The sequence below is a fragment of the Peromyscus eremicus genome, chromosome 15 (assembly GCF_949786415.1).
Source record: "Peromyscus eremicus chromosome 15, PerEre_H2_v1, whole genome shotgun sequence".
Classification (NCBI taxonomy): Eukaryota; Metazoa; Chordata; class Mammalia; order Rodentia; family Cricetidae; genus Peromyscus; species Peromyscus eremicus.
The window spans coordinates 90,390,462-90,407,699 of record NC_081431.1 but is presented as its reverse complement, the minus strand read 5'-3'; the positions used below and the strand labels follow the sequence as shown (position 1 = coordinate 90,407,699).

General features: G+C 33.4%; 1 protein-coding gene across 1 annotated transcript in view; it reads left to right on the top strand.

The window, feature by feature from the left end:
• Nucleotides 1-15,614, top strand: part of Cdh19 (cadherin 19) — a 115,512-nt gene extending 99,898 nt beyond the window's left edge. Inside the window, exons 10-12 of the mRNA XM_059280666.1 lie at nucleotides 7,708-7,825; nucleotides 9,772-10,023; nucleotides 14,781-15,614. Coding sequence (XP_059136649.1) covers nucleotides 7,708-7,825; nucleotides 9,772-10,023; nucleotides 14,781-15,271 — 861 coding nt within the window. The 3' untranslated portion in view covers nucleotides 15,272-15,614. The remainder of the gene's footprint in view (nucleotides 1-7,707; nucleotides 7,826-9,771; nucleotides 10,024-14,780) is intronic.
• The last annotated feature ends 1,624 nt before the right edge of the window (nucleotides 15,615-17,238 follow it).

Below are 17,238 nucleotides of genomic sequence, written 5' to 3'. Positions count from 1 at the left end.
CCAGGGGAGTGACAGAAAAAGTGACATTGGCCTGCCACTGACAGTGGTTACAGTGAATAGGCAGCTAGAGCAGGGGACTGTCCAATGTGTTTAGAGCAGGACCAACACTGAAAAGAATCAGTAGGTCTCAAAGAAATAGCAGCGTACAAGCCATGGTAGTTTATGAGCTTAACATTAGATTTTATTTTATATCTCTCTGAATAAGCTCTGAAATTATTAAAACATTTAAACAAGAATAATGGAAAGATTTCATATGGTTTTCTGGATACATACTTACATGCTGGCATGAAGAGAAACACATCTGTAGTAAGACATCCCTTCCAGTTATCAGATTACAAGGCAAGAGAGGATGTCTTACAACATGAAGGTATCAAAGGCAGTAGTGGAAGCAATAGGATCCTTGACACAATTTGAGAATAGAAATTTTGTAAGAGATTGGAATCATGCTTCAGTTAGAAAAGGTGAATTATGAATAAATTCTAATGTTTCAGCCAATATATCTGTAAGAAACAAATGTGTTTTGCCAGGTTGAAAAAAATACATGGAAGAAACAAAGTTAAGAAATGAAGATTAGATCTGTGAAATTTTAAATTGTTGTGTAGACTCCTGAACATCAATATAGAATTAAAAGGAAAAGTCCTTGCTTGACATTGTAAATTTGAATGTATCAGTCATCTGTGAGATATTAAAGGCAGTGTTGTCTAGAGACAAAGACAGGGATGAAAATATTTGAAAACCTAGGGAAATAGAGAGTCTGGTAACCTAGAAACCACATAAAGGAGTCTGTGGAGGAGGAGGGAAGTGCCTTCATTTAAATCTCCTGCACGTGAATCAGGGAAAGAAGTAAGTTCCTGTTGAATTCAACAATGCATATTTTACAAATTTAAAATAATTATAGTTAACAAATGATGCAATAGAAATATCTGATATCTGTAATTAACAAATGACACTATCTAGGAAAGAAAATAATAGAGCTGGATAGATGTTGCAATTGGAATTTTTTTGATAAGCGTATAATTCACATTCTATCACAGGGACACATAATACATGAGTATATATGTGTAAAAAATAGGTTCAAACATATTTACCTTCAGATGTATGCTATGACATGCATACTCCACATAATGAATAAATAAAAGTAGTAAGATTGTGAAGGTTATATTATTTGAAAACAACAATATTTATTGATCAAATAAAGGAAGAACTCTACGGAAAACTGAGATGAGACAACTTATGGGAGGCATTTATGTCTTTAACATTATTACATCTCACCAACATGTCTAAACATCATCTCAATGTCTAAACATGAACCGACAAAGGTAATAATAACAGGCAAGCTGACATGGACAGGGAAATGTCCATAAGGACTGAAATCTGCACAAAGGACTATAGTTAGCAAAGGAATTCTGAGAGTCTCAGAATATTTGTCCTCAGGGAAGAGCATGCTAGCCTACTATCTGATTCTTCAGTTGGCACTGAAAGACATTGTACTTTCATATTTCCATATACATAAAAGTCTGTAACAGCAAAGATTGAAAAGGGGGGCAATAAATTTTAAGTTATATGGGAGAATTTGGAGGGAGGAAAGGGAAGGAAGAAATTATGTAACACATTATAAAGTTTTTGTACCTTTGGCCTCCAGGCTGTTGCACCTGGATTCTGTTCCCCTCCCACTCCCCACATGGCACAGCTCAATCTTGTCATGTCCACTCTGGACTCTTCCAGATGTCTATGCCTCTGGCTATGCTCTCCTAGTTAATCTACAATAAACTCCATCCTTTACCATACCTAGGAATAGTCATGTCTTTCCTTTCCTCTTGATTTCTTATTTTCATTCCCTTTTTAAAAATATTTCTAAATATTTCACATTAAATACTGTGTATTTACCATATTTACATGAATTTTCATCAAAGAATTCAAAAATAATTATAGACAGGAAATCCAATGTATCATGTAAGGGGAACTTAGACAAAATTCTACCCAGAGAGCAAAGAGAGCTATCAAAACTGGTTATAATCTGAGATTATTTCTATTACATGCTTCCTAAATCCATGAATAGTTTGTTTACATTTTAAATCTTATAATTTGTTATTGATAATCACAACAATTTTGAAGCCCTCAATAAGCCTGACTTAGTTAAATATAATAGCTTAGATAATTAATGAACACTAAGCAACAGCACATTGTTAGATTTATTTGCTCAATGAAATGCATGATTTTCATTGTTAATTTTTTTAAAAAAGTAATATGATCATATGAATGTCTTAAAGAGTTCTTTTTTAGTAAAACTATATATACTCATGGTTGAATGCATTGTTTTAATAGTACCTCAGATAGATTAAGGACTGATTATGTCAATGGGTTCCTATTTTTAAAATTAATGAAATGATGTATATCTTATTGCTAATCTACCTATGAAGCAAACATAAATGCATCTATTTTTTTAAAGTGACCTATTTTATTTATTTGTAATATGAACAGTGCATTTTGTTAATTTTAATAAAACATATTAGAAAATACATATAAAATCAAAGGCTTTCATCTTCTGAAGCATTCAGTTATATAAAGGAAATATTTTTTAAACAGTTTATGTTTACCAAACAACTTCACATTGAATGATTGACAATATGCAAGCCATCAAGGTAAATGTGGCTTTTATGATTTGTTATTTATCTTGCTTTACTTCAACAAATACAGACAATCAGTGTGATCAGTAGTGATCTGCAAAACCATCTCATGCTAATCTCACCCGAGAAAGTTTTCTTCATGAGGATATAATAGAATTGCATAGATGTTCAAAAGCTCTCTAAAAAGCTAGTCCAGGTAAGCCTACAAAGGAATGTTTTATATTCAAACATAGCCAAGTGTTTGAGTTTAGAGAATTTGCAAGTAGCACAATATGGACTAATAATAATACAATCTTAAACTCCTGTCCTCATTAACCTAAACAAAATCATAAACTATATTAAAATAAAAATACTGCCTTGCTATCATGTGATACCCACTTTATTACCATAAGCATAGGTTGAATAAAACTTTTCTTTCTATCATATATTTATATAATTATAATTTAACTAAAAGCAAATTATTAGGAAAGTAAAAATCAGTATGGGCATATAATCTATATATTGCTACTGATTCATAACCCTTTGTTCTGCACTCATGTGGAAAAGTAACTGTTATTAGAAGTATAACTTGCCAATTTGAATCTTTCATCTTACTGCTGTGGGATGTTCTGTATGTCAAATGTGTTGCTCTGATTGGTTAGTAAATAAAACAGTGATTGGCCAGTAGTCAGGCAGGAGGAAGTATAGGCAGGACAAGGAGGAGAAGAATTCTGGGAAGTGCAAGGCTGAGTCAGAGACACTGCCAGCCGCCACCATGACAAACAGCATGTGAAGATGCCAGTAAGACATGAGCCATGTGGCAAGGTATAGATTTATAGAAATGGGTTAATTTAAGCTGTAAGAACAGTTAGCAAGAAGCCTGGTATGGCCATACAGTTTGTAAGCTATGTAAGTCTCTGTGTTTACTTGGTTGGGTCTGAGCAACTGTGGGACAGGCAGGTGAGAGAGATTTGTCCTGACTGTGGGCCATGCAGGAAAACTCTAGCTACATCTTACACTCAAGTAAAGTTTTGTTTGAAACACTTTTAAAAAGAATTTTGGTTATAGAAAATAGAAAACAATAAGTATTATAATCAATTTACTTTAATTTTCATAATTAATCACAATCTCACTGTGTGATCATGACTAGTTTATCTTTTTTTCTGAATATAATAAACACACTTATGTTTTGCCATAAAATAATTAATTGAGAACTGATTTGATTGCATCTACATTTCTTTACAGTTTTATGATTTGAGATACAGAGTGACATTTATTTGATTCTGCATGTTTGTGTATCATCTTTGTGGGTCAAAGGGAATCATACATTGCCTGTAAACTTTAAATGTACTGTTTCTGAAAATCAATTACAAAACTAATTACATTAATAACAAAAACTAATAATTCTAAAAATGTGTATGAAAAGGAAGTCAATATCATCATAATTGCATCTGCAAATTATAATAACAGGCTATCAGATGAAGATTAATAATAAAGAATCAAGTAAGGGAGAAAGAAATCTAGGTATTTTGCAATATCTCTAATGATGTTAATAAAGTAATTTTAAGAAAAAGTACATGTAATAATAGCATTTGTAGTTGAAAGTTTTTCTATGTTCTGCCCGGTCCTGCAGCTACTCAGACCTAAGTAAACACACAGAGGCTTATATTATTTTTAAACTATGGCCATGGCAGGCTTCTTGCTAGCTAACTCTCTTATCTTAAATCAGCCCATTTCTATAAATGTGGCTTGTGGCTTACATCTTGCTTCTCCTGGTGGTAGCTAGCAGAGTCTGCCTTGCTTCTCCATTCTCTTCCTGTCTATCTGTTTGAATTTCCTGCTCACCTCTAAGATGCCCTGCCAAGGCCAAATGACTTTATTTATCAACCAATCAGAACAACACATATTCAAAGCATACAGAAAGACATCCCACAGCACTTACCTTTTTCTGTACAATCAAAAAGGAAGATTTTAACTTTAACATAGTAAAATTACATATAATAGAACAGTTATCAAGCAAGAATCACAGTTACAATATCCAGTCCATTTATATTTGGCAAATTGAAAGAATATATTCTATTTATCAAATATTTGTGAGTGCAAGGTTTCATGTCTAAGTTATCTCTTATCATAACCAAGGAAAACCATAATTACAACTATCTAGTCTTCAATTATATCAAAGACCTCAAAAGGATACAATATTACCTAAGTAAGCTTGAAGAACATTGTAAGCAATTTCCAAAGAAGTATAATGACAGAGACAGTTGGGTGCCTGGACAATCACCCAAAGTTCCTTTGCAAAGTTGGGGCAATCTTCTTCAGCCTATAGGCCTAGAGTCTCTCAGTTACTTCTCTCTGTGTCCTATAGAATTTCTGGCAGGTTTATTTGTGAAGCTGAGTAACTATCTCAAATTGCCAAGTTCAGGGGTCACCTTCCTATGGGTCCTACATGACCAGTTTATAAAACATACTGTCCATCAGTCAAAACAAGGGCACTTTTTCACCAAGTGTCTAACTTTTGCCACAAAGAAAGCGAACTTCATTTTTGGAGCAATGTCCATCATTCTCCTTGAATTAATTCATGCTGTCAGGAGCAGATCTGTCTCATTGTCAAGAAAAGTAGAAGCTTTTAAAACATTTTAAATGTCATATTCTGTAATTCTTTGAAATATTTGAAGATCACCTACCTAATTGAAATACATCTATATATATCTAGAAAATTTAACTAACATGACTATAAGTTTGATTATCATAGATGACTAATTATTAATCTGTATTTCTCAACTATACACTACAATCTTAAAAGAGTTGCACAAAATAGTTTAAACAAAAGTAGAAATATACATACAGTATAACAAAATTAACTTTAAATTTGTATTGATAAACTAAAATCTATAGCAATTTAAAACAAGTTGCTTTTGAAAAGTAGATTCAATAATCTATACTTTCACCCTATCATATCTATAGCATATCACCCTTTTTTTCTTTTAGAAAGATATTGACTAAGACCATTAACAATTTGTAACTAATCTCTGACAAAGACAAATATCCATTATCCATTTTTGGGGAATGTGAACATAGTGTTCTAGGCTGCTTCCTGCTGATAGGGGGCACCAGTAATCTTATGCAAATCCTGAGAAAATTTGAGATAATGGTCAAGTCCTGGGAAGATTGGCTATAACCTTTATTGATAGATACAATTTGTTAAGGTTTAGGAGGTCTGGCTTGATCAAATCTGATCCATATTAACCTGGAACAAATCTATAGCCTCTTGCTTCCAGTGGAAACAAAAGCAGAGCCTCCTTTACCAAACAACATACCTTAGATGTAAATTTTGAAGTCAAGATACCTTTAAAATATAGATATTGGTTTAACTGAGTAGCCTTTACAATCAAATATCTCTCTTCAGTTAAAGGTCCCAAAGAAAATATAATCCAGACTCTCTGTGTGGTTTCCATCTTTACATGGCTTATTTTTTTTTATTACTTTTATTTTCTCTTTAAAGATTTTATTTTTAAAACTTTCTATTTCTTTATATAGCTATCGATATTACTTTTCTTCTTTCTTCCAAGCCTATGTACATTTTTACACACACTGTAAACTGTTTAGGGTTTATTCCATCTGAATCCATCTTATTGTGAATCTACTGCTTTAAACTGCAGAATGACTGTGGGGCCTACATGGGTTGCAAAGAGGGTGCTGAGAGGAAGTTAGACAAATAGAGCTTAAGCTGTTTATGCAGAGAGTAGATACAAAGGATGGTGTAGAGGGGAAGCTAGCTTGGGTTGTTTATATGGAGATTAGATACAAATGGTGCAGAAGAAAGTTAGCTCAAGTTTTTTATGATACTAAGATCAGGAGATGATGTCAGTGGATAAACAACTCTTAAATAAGAAGATGAGTATAGGGTGTCCTTTAAAATGGTTGGTTGGTTCCTTTACCCCCTCCTAGGGTTCTGAGGTTTTCTGGTATAAAAGAGGCTTACTGCCTAACAATAAACAAGTTCTTGCTTGACTTGACTCCCACTGCATCTGATTGTCTCCGGGTAAGAGGGAGGCTGGGTAATGGGTGAGCAGTGTGCACTTACCTTTCCTTGGTTCTAGGCCACCTCTTCACAGGTGACCTAAGTTCCTGGTGGGATAGGACCCCAAAAATGACTAGGACTGAAATGGCAGCTTTGGCTGCTGGCTCTGTTCACCTCAGCTTTTCAACATTGCAGAAGTACGTTTACCCTCAGCTCTGGGGGAACCATGCTCATCGCTGACTCTGTGAAACAGTGGGTCTATCCTTTCATACAGCAGTGAAGAAACCAAAAACCTTTCCTTTCCTTTCTTTTTTTTGTTGTCTGTACTAGCAAAAGCTATATCCACCATGCACCATGCTGCATGACTTTCAGACACCACTGTGTACAGTGGCTGGAATCTGCCACGCTACATTCAAGCCCATATGCTGTGTACCTACCATACTGTAGCTCAAATCCCTACACCACAGCATCTTTGTACCTTGGCATCTCTATATCTTGACCCACATGAGACATGAAGTAGGAAGCTGGTTTTGGCTCCACTATTATGTATTTAGAAGCCCTTTTTAAACTCTTTTAGGCCTGATGGTAATTTGAGAGGCCCACATTGGGTACCAAATACAGTCGGAATGTTTCCTGTGTCCTGCCTGGACCATGGTTGGGACAAATCTCTCACCCACAGTTCCACAGCATTCTATAAAATAATCACACAGAGGCTTAATATTACTTATAATGGCTTGGCCATTAGCTCAGGCTTATTACTGACTAGCTCTTACACTTAAATTAACCCATAATTCTTATCTATGTGGCTTGGTACCTTTTCTCAGTTCTGCCTTGTCATCTTGCTTCTTCTGTATCTGGCTGGCAACTCTCAACTCAGCCTTCCTCTTCCCAGAATTCTCCTCATCTGCTTGCCCTGCCTATACTTTCTGTCTGGCTACTGGCCAATCAGTGTTTTATTTATCAACCAATCACAGCAACACATATTCACAGCATACAGAACAGAACGACATCCCACAGGAAGCATTGATTGGTTTATAGTTCCCAACAAAAGCAATCCACTTTCTTTATATTTTCTAGGTAATTCAGATCATCAGTGCAATAGACAGAGATGAGTCCGTAGAAGATCACCATTTTTACTTTAATCACTCTGTGGAAGACACAAACAACTCAAGTTTCATACTAACAGACAATCAAGGTAACTCCTCATCTATAAGTGTGTTTGGTGCAATCTAATATCTTTTATACCAGTGGATTTGGAGAACCGATTATTGTTCTTGCAATACTGAAAATAAAATAAAAAGCAATGGCCAAAACGGAAAATAACTCACAATCAATTTTGAAGGACACTGATTCTATTATTCCTCATATTTCTTCAAACTAGAAACACATTTAAAAGTCATGAATAGAGGGGTTGGAGATGTAATTGCTTTGCATATTAAATGTAAGTCTATGAGTTTGATTTATAGCTTTTTGAACTGAAATTTAAAACAGAAAGCTCTCCTTCATTACAAGATACTAGAAAGTCTTATAGACTCTCAAATATTACTATGATGATGACATCATAGGTCTATTGCATCTTGGACTCTGTCAATTATCAATGTAAAGATGAAGAGATAATAATGTATATTTAAATACAGTGAGCTTAGCTTGACTTAATTATGACTATCTGGCAACACTAATTAGGTTACATAAACATAATGTTTAAATCTGTTCTTTACCTTTCAACACAAAGACTTTATTAACTGAATAGTAAGTATTCTGAAGTTAGAATTTTTTAAAGGCAGAATTCCTGCTTCTTCTGTGTAAAAATTATAACTTCTAAAAATGTTTTCTTTAGCTTTTTCATTAACCTTAAAGAACTATTTGCCCACTGTATAGATATATATTTACATTTTCCTTTTCACTCTAACTTTATAAATTAGACAGTCTGGGAGTGAAATGAATGATGTTGTCTTGTGCCTCTTAATTTGATTTTTTGGATACAACTGTTATTTAGGGTAATGGGAAGATACCCTGGTTTGTTTCTGTTGCTGTAATAAAACACTGAATAAAACCAACTTGGCAAGGACAGGGTTTATTTGCTTTATAGTCCATTTTGGTGGCAGCCAGAGCAGGAGCTTGAAGCAGAAAACCACAGAGGCTTACTGGCATGCTTTTTTTTCTGGCTTGTTACACTCTCTTTCTTAGAAAGCCTAGGCTCATGTGCCTAAAGATGGCATTAGAAGGCTTGGCCCTACTACATCTACTTACAATCAAGAAAAGCCAAGCTAATTATGGCATTTTTTTTTGATTGAGGTTCCCTTTTATCCATTATATCAACTGGAAAACCAAGATTAGCTATCACAGAAGGCTACTCAACATTGAAACAAAACAAATAACATACACAAAGACCTAGAAAAGAAAACCTCATAATATTTTGAGAGAAGAGAATTGCGTTAGTGAAAATGTCATTCTAAGTATTGGGGATTTTGAGACAATTTTCACATAAATGGAAGTACTCATTGTTCAGCTTCACTTGTACTTTGAAATGTTCATGAAATACATCACTAATTTCTGTTGTGTTGTTATCTTGATGAATGGAGATGACAAGTAATGAAGGTATGTTTGGAATTTTATATGAAATATAACTTGGTAAAGTCACAGTAAAATGAATATTCTAACAGGATTTCTCTCCAAAATTGAATTATCTCTTTTTCCAATTAGAATGTATATTATTTAAGAGCACATATTATTGTAGTTAGGTTACTGAATATCTTACACATATCGAGGATTTGTGAAATTAATTTGTTCTGAGGGAGTGCTGGGCACAAATAATAAAAATAAAGCTGAGAGTCCTAGTACATGTCTAATGCTTAACAGCCCCTACCAGTACTGATGCCTGAGTACAGAAACATTTCCTTTTCCTTGCACTATGTATTTTTGATATTCCCCAGGACCTTTTGGAACTGACTCAAATAATTCTTCTAACTATATAACTCATTTTCAGAACATTTCAAAATGATTTGGGACTGGATATTTTAATATAAATTTTTTATTTGCCTAGTATGATTATATTTAAATGTTTTTTGCCCTTAGTATTTACATAGTACATATTTAGTTTACATTATTCAAAAAAATTGTTAACATGGATTTCTGTTTTAGATAACACAGCTGCAGTTCTGACAAATAGAACTGGTTTTAGCCTTAAAGAAGAGCCTGTCTTCTCCATGATCATCTTGATTGCTGATAATGGAATCCCATCTCTTACAAGCACAAACACCCTCACCATACAAGTCTGTGACTGTGGAGAAAGTAGAAGCACAGAGATGTGCACTAACAAGGGACTTCTGTTTCTCATGGGATTCAAAACAGAAGTAATAATTGCCATCCTGGTATGCATTATGGTAATATTTGGTAAGTTATGTTGAATGCTACAAACTTTCAATTACAAAAGGAACTCTAGGAGGTAGTTATTCTCTATATGTGTTTATTATCTCAAAACACATTCAAGTTTAATACCAAATACAGTTGGTTTTCAATTCATTGTATTTATTGTGTGATTTGATCCTTAACCACAACTTATTAAATTGGATGGTTTTCTCTATATTATATAAGTGAATAAACCAAAATTCATTACCTACCAGAATAATGAAGAATTGAAACATAGTACAAGAAATACATATTCTGTCAAGGGTTATGTAGCAATTAAGTATTTACTGAAGCTCTGTGTCTTGAAAATAGCAGTAGGCAGAACTCCTGCATCTGAACAGGGCACTGTGAGCAGTACTTTGAAGACCGCATTTCCCAGCGTGTATTACATTGCTATTTCTAATGGTCACATGTTGTATAATACATCACATGGGCTTATTCCTGCTGCATTTCAATGTTTTCCTATGTACTGCTTGAAAAACAGTGAATACATTGATGTAGCCAATCACTCTCTGCCTTTTTGAACTCTTCCCCTAACTGATGTCATCCTGCATTTGTCTTTGTGCAGCTGCCTTTTGTCATTTGAAGTAATGACTTCCAAGATCTTCCATATTGCTGCAAACGGAAGAATGACTTTCAAAAACTATTTCTTTTATTTTTGAGATATTAATATAGTTATATCATTTTATAAATCTCTTTCCACTTCCCATTTACCTTTCTTGCTTTTGTTCAAAATGATGACCATTTTACATTAATTGTATACATATATATATATATATATATATCTGTATGTATGTTCTGAAATACACAAATATAACCTTATCAATCTGTATAGTTTTGCTTTTATGTGTGTTTTGATGGATGACTGTTTGATATTTGATAGCAAAGTGGTATGGGTCTTTAGTTTTGAAGTGATTAAATATTCCTATTTAACTTAAAATTAATTGAGATCATCTATATATTAATTTATTTGATTAAATACACAATGATTATATGTGTATCAAATTTTCAATTTTATGACTGCCTTTCATTTTATTTTGTTTTGTTTATACTTTCAGGTATACCTGTTTTTTTTCAGAGAGCTTCTTTCCTGTGTTTAAGCCTCTACCTTTTAAAGAAAACCCCATTTCTGCTCCACTAAAAATAGACATGTTCTAGACCATAAATAAAAAAAAACTTTTATTTTTCTATTTAAAACTTAGAGGATACTTTTTGCAATAATAAAAAAATGATAGTGTGGATTGTGGAAGACAGAGAATCTAAAGCACTGAACAGAAAGAAATCTCAGTAAAATCACTCTAATTTTAAGTGTTGGCTTATTATTGTTGCTTTTGTAAGCATCCAATTTGTACTCATTTTAAAGACGATACCAGTAAATTGCAAAATGTCTTAAGTGGAGTTTAAACCTGCATATTATTCATTGATTGTGCCTATATTCCTTCATTTTTCTGACCTCCATACCCTGATTTCTCTTCACAAGGAACTTTATCCAAGATGATACAACTTAATTCAATGTAGAGGGCAGTCATTTTTTGATAAAATACTAGAATACTAACCACACTGCCCACTCAGGTTGAAACACTGTAGGGGTGGTTCTAATTTGTTCAATGTGTCTTTTTCAGACATTCAACGTCTATTGTTTCTATGTCACAGCCTAACAACATAACTTTACAAAACATTGTAAAAATATAATCTTTTGGATCCAGCTTTAATTTTGCATATTATTTTCAGAGACTTTTGGAAAAACAGAAGAATCCTAAAATGTTCAATGTATTCAGATATAATTCAGGAATAGCACTAACCTAAGCCTGGACTCCACAAACAACAATACACAACTTCAAGCCAAAAGACATGAGACATATTTTGTTGATGGGAGGTGTGGGTCAACAAAAATATTTGGCAGATTTTCATAAATGCTTCAATTAACATTAGAAAGTCATGTATTGGACGTCTTTTTATTCTACTGTTTGTAGTATAGGAACTGAAATTATATGATGGCTATTTATGTAGTAATTTCAATTCTAAAATAATACATATATTCATTTTTACTTTTAATTTACTTCATTTGGAAGCACAATTATGACCAATACTTATAATTTTATATAATAGCATATGATTATTTTAATAATTTAAAATTTCTAATACTTCTAAGGATATCTTCCTCTGCAACAAGGGTCCAGAATTTACTCTTCTTAACTCACCGTTTACATAATATAATACTTTCTAAGATCATTCACCTTGTAGAGGGATTTCCTTAATTTTTAAAGGTCAATAATTGAGGTGATCTCTGCAGGTGTTAGTCAGCAAAATTAAATGCAAACAGATGAGACTGAAAACTCAGATCAGATTGTCTTTGTGAACCTGTATCAAAACTTCTGGGGAATCTGATACCAGGTTTTTTATTGTCAGCAAATTTAAACACAGTATAATTTGGAATAAAAGTTGCATGGTATAATTCAATCATTGGTGCCCAAGGAAGCGTGATTACATTGGAACTTAAATCATGTTACATGTCATTTCTTCCTAGAAGAAGAGTTCTACAAATAGGCTACCTATACAAGCTTAAAGTCTGAGGAAGGATCTGATCTGATATCAGTCATACAGATAGCAAAGAAGTCATTTAGGCTTTTAGCCACCTCTGGTCCTGGTTGTGGAAGCTTGGGGGGGCGGGGCTACAGAGTTTTTAAGAGCTGTTTAGATTACTAACCACCTCTGGTCTTGTTTTGGTAATAGGAGGTTGATATTGGCTGGATCAACAGATAACATAGATCACCAGGCTGCTAATCACTTCTAGTTCCTAGCTTTTTGATATAAGAACAGGTTTTACATCCAGTCCACATATGCTTAACATTCTCAGTTTTTCTGGATATGTGGGCCCTAGTAGCTTTGTGCTACACTCCCAACAAGTAATATTCCACTCTCTGTTCAAACACACACACACACACACACACACACACACACACACACACACACACACTCACACTAATACAACATAGTAATTAGATTCCATAGTCTTCTTTATCTATGGTGACAATTGTTAGAGTGCACATAAAAGTTTAGCTTTCTTCAGCTCTGTTGATGTTTCAGCATTCAAGAGCAATTGTTGCTTTTGCAAAGATCCAGTTTCTAGTACACCCCTGTATCCCCATGGTTCACAGCTACCTGTAATTCTGTCTTCATAGAGATCTGATTCACTCTTCTAGCCTTCTCAGGTACCTGTACACAGACTTACAAATATGCAAGCACAATATTTATACACATAAAATATAAATAAATCTTTATAAAAACTTTCAGTTATCAGTTGACATAGCCACTATATGTATAAAATAATCAAATTAGTGTTTCATTTTGAATTTTTATAATATTCTGAGAAGTCTTTATCTTATACCTTTTTAAACCTTTTGGTAAAATTCAGCTGCAAAAAATACGATGTCCTTGACTTTTCTTCTTTTTCACAGTAGACTTATTGATCCAATCTCTTTTCCTTTGAATTTGTCTGAATATTTCTCATTTCTCCTCAGTATGGTGTCAGTAGGTTATATGTTCTAGGAATTCATTTCTCCCGTGTTGTCCAACTCATCAATATGTAATTGTTCACAGTGATCTTTCACAATTCCATGTTTTCTGTTATATCAGCTACACCGTCTCATTTTTCTAATTTATTTGGGTCCTGTCTCTATTTTCTACAAGAAATATTACCCACCATTTATCTCTTGGTTATAATTTTAATAAGTTCACCTCATATTTATTTCAAAGACTGCAATAGAAAGTACTGAGGAGGTACATGAGATCTAAAGCCAATGAAGGATTGATTATGGTTGAAACACAAACACAACTCCCCAAAATGTGTTATATTTAGTTATTCTGTTTTTAAACTAAAAATATATTCTGAAACTGTTCAGTTTCTGAATGTTTTAAAAATTATCTCCAATATAGCTACTAATCAGTAGTATGGTTCATATACTTGTTAACTTAGATTTTCTGAAACTATTGTTATATCACAAAATACAAATGAGAATGCTGTTTGAATTATTTTGCATGTAGGTGTCTTCTCTCTTCCTGAAGATATGATGTGATGGCCTTATACTTTCTGTTTCTCACTTGTCGTGTATCATTAATGATAATATATGATTTTCATAAGAATGGAGTCTACCAGTAAGCTTTTATAACAAGGTCTGGTACATAATAAAATTGTATAAATATGTGCATATGTACGCACAGTTTGTAGTCTGTTCATACTATAAATATATATAGTGAATATATATATAGTAGTCAATAAGTATATATATATATATATAGTAGTCTATATAAGATATATATAGTAGTCTATAAATACTAACTTCAAAAATAATTGTGCCATGAGTTTGCTTCAAAGAATACCAAATGGTTCCTTTTCAAAAATTCTATTATCATGGATCATTAGACACTACATACATTCAGTTTGGAAAATATTCTATTATTTTACTTTGTTCTTTTAAGTACTGGAATCAGAATTAACTTACATTTTGAGTTTAAAATTGAGTAAGAGACAAAACAGTTCATGCTATTTTCTTTGCACGTTCCTCTAAACCATCAGCCAGAATCATGGCTGTGCTTCAGATATCATTTTTCTTATCTTACTTATTTCCTTAGAGTCATCGAGTTTAGGGTGATTTCTTTAATTTCTGTCAAGGGCAAAGACTGCAAAATTGACACCATGCTCCATTAGTTAATTTATATTCATCTGTCCTTTTTTCCACCAGGGTTTATCATTTTGATGCTGGCTATAAAGCAGCGGAGAAAGCAAACGCTTATTCCAGAGAAAAGTGAAGAATTTGGAGAGAATATATTTTGCTTTGATGACGAAGGCGGTGGAGAAGAAGATTCAGATGCCTTTGATGTTGTAGAGATGAGAAGCAGCATGGTCATGAGAGAAAGAAAGCCTCGCAAAAGCAAGAGCGTGGAGATAAGGAGCCTGTACAGGCAGTCCCTGCAGGTCGGGCCAGACAGTGCCATATTCAGACAATTCATCCTAGAGAAGCTAGAAGAAGCAAACACAGATCCATGTGCTCCACCCTTTGACTCACTGCAGACCTTTGCTTTTGAAGGCACAGGGTCATCAAGTGGCTCTCTGAGCTCCATAGGATCCAGATCCACTGATCAGGAAGATAATTTTGATTACCTTAATGACTTAGGACCTCGTTTTAAAAGATTAGCATGTATGTTTGGTTCTGCAACGCAACCGAACAATTAAGGCTTCCCTATCTCAACATGCAAGAAGTATTAAGTTGTATATACATGAAATGGTAGGCTTTTGGTAGAATTGCAGTCTCTGGTTTTCTGTCTAGTAGGAGCCCTTTATGTAGAATTATGATCTTTTGAAATACACACTCATGGATATTTCCAGTTCAACACAGAGGTTGGGAGGGATAAAACTAATCATATTTTAGATAACACTGCAAGCCACCCCTACTGTATCACTGAGATGGTCCTCTAAAATTTTTCAGTGTAATCCAATGCAAATTCTCAACAACTCAGAAGGGGAAAATAAGAAATGCACCAAATAAAGCCGTCTGCGCAGTTTTTCATCTGCCCATTCTTTTTACAATGAAGCCTCTATGTGTTCTAAATTCCTGGAACCGTGCAAAGATCAATTTGCTCGTGGGAGAAAATTAAGTGGTTTCATAAAGAGTTACAAATGTTGCTTTATATGTTAGCAGTTTTCTGATTGAGATTCTATGAATCATTTTATTTGGCAACTTTTAAATTTTTGCCAAGATTACACTTTACTACTCTGAATTTAGCTATCTATGCAAAATGAATTAATCACAGTTACCCAGTAACTCACATCACTTCTTCTGAGTTTCTATAGCAAAGGGAAGCAGAAGGTATTCTTAGGGACTTTTCATAGATTGATTTCCTAACTCCAAATGTCAATTCTTTTCATGAAAAACTACAATAACCAAATTCAGGTCAACATTCACTTGCGATTAAATTATTGCTTTTGTAACTCATGGAAAGTTCAGAAATTCTTAAGTATGTTCTGCTTTCTACTAAAACTGTAATAGCCAAATGACAGCAGTATTGTATTCAAATTTGAATTACTATTTACCACAAATGTTACAATCATCTGCTCTGTGTTTCACTATTGGTATAAATAAAACATGATGACACTCTCTGCATTTCTTTTACTGTTAGGAGCTTATCATGTGACTGATCACTCAGTGCCATTAGTTCTTACTGACTTTGAAATCAGATGCAATGGAAACTCCACATCATAGCATTATGGAGGAGTAAATGCTAAGGTGTCAGACACACAACTTTAACATAAATTAGATTATTAGGTAATAAAACATGGTATTTTTAATTGACTTTTCAAGAATGTTTCTTATTATATCAAAATCATGATGGAGTCAAAATTGATATTTGAATATAAAATAATGCAGTGAATACAATGTTCTTCACATTGTTTTGAATGACTATTTTTATTTAATACTGTGTACCTTGAATTTAAGTATGTATATTTATATGAAATATTTTAAGTGACTTTGTATGTATTAGGGCAGATGAATAGTTGTACTTTTCTTTGTAGTCTGAGACTCAAACATCTATATAAGATAATAAATGAATATAAATTTGAAATTGGAATCATTTTGTTTGTGCCACAGTTATCATTACCTTGTAAGAACATGAAACAATCATATTTGAAATACAACAGTTAAGACAGTAAAAGTAGATGAGGCATTGCAAGCTATAATAGATCATTACACGTTAATGTAATATTGTTTTGCTCTTGGAAAAAAGGTATAGAACAGCGAGGAGGTGTTGGCATGCACCTTTAACCCCAGCACTCAGATCTCTGTGAGTTCGAAGCCAAACTGTTCTAGAGTGAGTTCCAGGGCAGCCGGATCTACACAGAGAAACTCTGTCTTAAACATAAGAAAAAAAGTACAAAACAAAAATATTATCAAAAACCCAAAACATATAACTCATATGGAGATGTATGCATTGGGAATTTATTATTCCTATCTTATTGGCCTATTGCTCAATCATATATTGTACAAATTATAAAGAATAAAATCAACCATTTAATGGCTATTTCATAAATTTTAAAATGAGTGTAATGGAATCCTTGCTGAGGAACTGAAAAGTATGATAAAAAGATGATTAAATACAAATAAAATAGAATCAAGAAGAGAAATTAAACTTGGTAATCACAGC